This window comes from Trypanosoma conorhini (genome assembly GCF_003719485.1).
Source record: "Trypanosoma conorhini strain 025E chromosome Unknown Tco_14.4_contig_01032, whole genome shotgun sequence".
NCBI lineage: Eukaryota > Euglenozoa > Kinetoplastea > Trypanosomatida > Trypanosomatidae > Trypanosoma > Trypanosoma conorhini.
The window spans coordinates 1549-5030 of record NW_021705052.1 but is presented as its reverse complement, the minus strand read 5'-3'; the positions used below and the strand labels follow the sequence as shown (position 1 = coordinate 5030).

At 59.7% G+C, this 3482-nt stretch overlaps 2 protein-coding genes and 1 pseudogene across 2 annotated transcripts; all 3 read right to left on the bottom strand.

The window, feature by feature from the left end:
* Positions 1-172: 172 nt before the first annotated feature.
* Positions 173-562, bottom strand: Tco025E_09239 (uncharacterized protein; the record flags this gene model as incomplete). Its single annotated transcript, XM_029376061.1, has 1 exon — positions 173-562. One exon carries the CDS (start codon positions 560-562, stop codon positions 173-175), a length of 390 nt encoding a protein of 129 aa, XP_029224013.1.
* A 272-nt stretch (positions 563-834) lies between these two features.
* On the bottom strand, positions 835-2787 carry Tco025E_09238 (uncharacterized protein; the record flags this gene model as incomplete). The annotated part of the gene is made up of 1 exon (XM_029376060.1): positions 835-2787. The coding sequence occupies one exon, from the start codon at positions 2785-2787 to the stop codon at positions 835-837; it is 1953 nt and encodes a 650-aa protein (XP_029224012.1).
* Positions 2788-3308: 521 nt separating this feature from the next.
* Tco025E_09237 (hypothetical protein) lies at positions 3309-3481 on the bottom strand (annotated as a pseudogene).
* Position 3482: the final 1 nt, after the last annotated feature.

Genomic DNA, 3482 nt, shown 5'->3' with positions numbered 1-3482 from the left:
GTTGCTTAGCTAGTTAAAAAAGAGAAGGAACAGAAAAGAGTTGAAAAACAAAATGCAATTCGCTTGTTTTTTTTGTTGCTGCTTTACTGTTGCGCCCATGTTACGGGGCAGTTCCATCTCATGGTTGGGAAAAAAAAGAGAAATCAGAAAACCATCAGTGCACTGAACGCCTTCAAAAGCCGGCAAGGGCAACGGTGAGCCACCCGCTCATCAGCGTCACACCTCCAACGGGCGTCAGCGGCCCCACCGTCTTGCCCGGCGCCCCCAATCCCATGGCGTAGATGGAGCCCGCGAAGAGCGATGTGCCCAGAAGCAGAAGGTGGAAGGCGCGGTTGAGGCGCCTGGCGGCGGAGCTGTCGGGGTCAAGGGACTTCATGGCGGCAAACACCGCCATCATCGCGACTGCATGCACAAGATTAAACTGCACCGCAAGACCCCACGCGTACTTCATCTCCGGGGTCATCTTCGGGCCCAGCACGTGCTCGCCAAAGCCACCGGCCGCCACGGCAATGAACCCCACGACACCGATGATGATCATGGTCGTATTCTTTACTTTCGCCATGTCGTGTTTCGTGTACTGGCTGCTTTTTAAAAAAGACGAGTTATGTAGTTCTTACTTTTTTCTTTATGAGCTGCTTATTCGCTTTCTTTTGCAGAGCGCGTAGAAGTGAGGAAATGACAAAGAAACAGGAGAATAAAAAGGGAGATTCAGGATTTACGCGAGTTTCACGGATGGGCCGGAGGGCCCCGAGAGGAAATATAGATGGTAGAGGCGCAAGCATGTATTTTTAATTATCTTGCTTTTCCCCCGCACGCTACAAATCGCCTTTTGCGCTAGTCTCTGCACAACAACTTGCCGTAGAGGCCGATAAACTCGGCGAAAGTCACCCCACTATCTCTCTGTGATGCCGCTTGAATCCGCAAAAATTCCGCACCAAGTCGGCGTTCAAGCGCCATGGCGCTCGGCTCGCCGGCGCTGAGACAAAGGAGCTCCTGCAGCGCCCCCACTACGGTTTGGGGAGCCAGTGTGCGTGTAAAGGGGCTCTCCAGCGCCCACTCGTAGAGGTGGGCGTCAAACGCGCCGTCCTCGCCTTGGGCACCGGCGTCAAACGAGATCTGCAGCTGCTGCGTAATAAGATCCCTCCACCACACACTCAAGTCAAACAGCGTCTGTCCGTCTAGCTCCAACGGCACGCCCCCGGCTTCCTGCTGGGTCGCGCAAATCCGTCTTGCTGCTGGCGAGGTCTCCACGGCATTGCACAGGTGTCTTCCTTTTTGGGCATCCACCCAAGGTGTGTGGAGCTCCGCGTGGCACCTCCTTGCCTCGCGTGGGGATGTGCGTGGAGCCGCTCTGCCGCGCGGCGAGGCGCTTCTCCTGCTAGCTACACGGAAGGGAGATGCGTTCGCTGACGACGGGGTTTTCTTCAAACGTGACCGCCGCAAGCAGAGCTCGCTGATGTCTTCGAAATGGAGCAACCTTCGGTGCGTTGGGGACTTTTGCTCGAGGGCGCCGAACGGGACACGCATTGACAGACAGCGGGTCTCCTCCAAGTTCAGCACTTTGCTCGGGGACGAAGCGTTGACGGTGGGATGAAGCGTACACTCCGCCAGGTGCGCCTCCTCCCGACGGGCGTTGAGCTCTTCGCTGAGACGACGAATATGCCCCCTGCGACGCGCCTCCCACGCCCGCTGCCGCGCGCAGAAGGCCGCAGTTTGAATCGGGGAAATTGCGGGCCCCGCCTTTTGCGTCTCCGGCACGGCGCGGCCAGGCGGCATCAATGGCGCCTCTGCATCCGCGCCGTGCCGCGCCTGCCGTTTTTGCTGGAAGGAGGAGGCCACAATGACCGTGCAGCCCGGGGGCTTGCTTGGCGGTGAGAAGATCCCTCGGTTGATCCTTGGCGCAAAAGTCACCTCTCCCCCAAACCCGGATTCACGCGCCGCACCGACGCGGCGGCAAAGCCGACTGACCTGCTCCGCCAGCTGCCGCGGTGGAAGCCGCAACGCAGGTGGCTCACGCCGCGCGTACTCCTCACGCTGAGCTGCACGCTGCTGCCGCACCGCAACGTCGTCCCGCACACGCTCCAGCAGCGGGGGGTAATCCATCGTGAGGCGCCGGGAGTTCCTCGAGGCGTAGTGGTGCGTGAGCGCACCACTGTTGGAGGCTGCGCCCGGCTGCCTGCTCGCCTCCTTACCGCTGCCCACCGGGTCTACACGGCCCGCCGTATCTCGTGCCCGCAGTATCCTTCGCGTGCCCGGCGACATTTGCCACGGCCGGTTGCACGCCCTCTCCACCTCCTCCCCCTCCTCCGCCTGCCGCAGCCTCTCCTTCTCCAGCCAAGCCGAGCGCCGCCGCTCCCACCGCACGCCATCCTCGTAGGCCATACGCGGCCCGTGCCGCCCCGTCACATTCTTCTCGCCGATGACGGGGTGAAACGAAAAATTCCTCGCCGCATCGCGCCTCGCCCTGAGAGCGCCAAGCTTCTCCACCTGGCGCGATGCCCAGCTGAAGAGGCGCCGAGCCGTTGCGGAGTTTGCTGCGTCGTTCCGAAGCCAGCGGAAGTGTCGTCTCGCGACATCGTCTAGCCATAGCAGCACGGTGGGGCGTCGTTGGGCAGCTGTCGGGGCTGCAACGGCGGCAAGGAGTGAGAGACCGTACGCGTCGGTTCCCCGGAGAATGTCGGCGCACGCGGGAGACACGGTGGGGCGCGGCTCCGCAGTAGCGACTCCCATCAACAACAGCCGCTCCCGCAGCGAGGTGGCAGACGCAGCGGCAGAGTCGGAAGGCATGTCTCCCCTCCCGCAGCTAGAATTGTTGTGCCGCACGCCCACCACCGCCCTATTGGCGCCCACGCCCCCTCGCGGTGAATACACAACGACGGGAAAAGAAAAAGCAACATACAAAAAAAATCCATGAAAGAAGCAAGAAAACGCAAGAAAAGAGACGCACACGGAGAAAAAAGTCGACGTCTAAACCCACGGACCAAATTGGCCCCGCAAGGCATCAGGAACAAATCAGCACGTCTTGGTACACGAGGAAGCAGAGCTTCGACGCCGCGTCTGGGTTGCACCATTGGGGCACTTTTGTTGGAAAAACCAAGCAGCCCCAATCAGGCGTACAGTGCTTTCCTCAAAAGTTGCTTAGCTAGTTAAAAAAGAGAAGGAACAGAAAAGAGTTGAAAAACAAAATGCAATTCGCTTGTTTTTTTTTGTTGCTGCTTTACTGTTGCGCCCATGTTACGGGGCAGTTCCATCTCATGGTTGGGAAAAAAAAGGAAATCAGAAAACCATCAGTGCACTGAACGCCTTCAAAAGCCGGCAAGGGCAACGGTGAGCCACCCGCTCATCAGCGTCACACCTCCAACGGGCGTCAGCGGCCCCACCGTCTTGCCCGGCGCCCCCAATCCCCATGGCGTAGATGGAGCCCGCGAAGAGCGATGTGCCCAGAAGCAGAAGGTGGAAGGCGCGGTTGAGGCGCCTGGCGG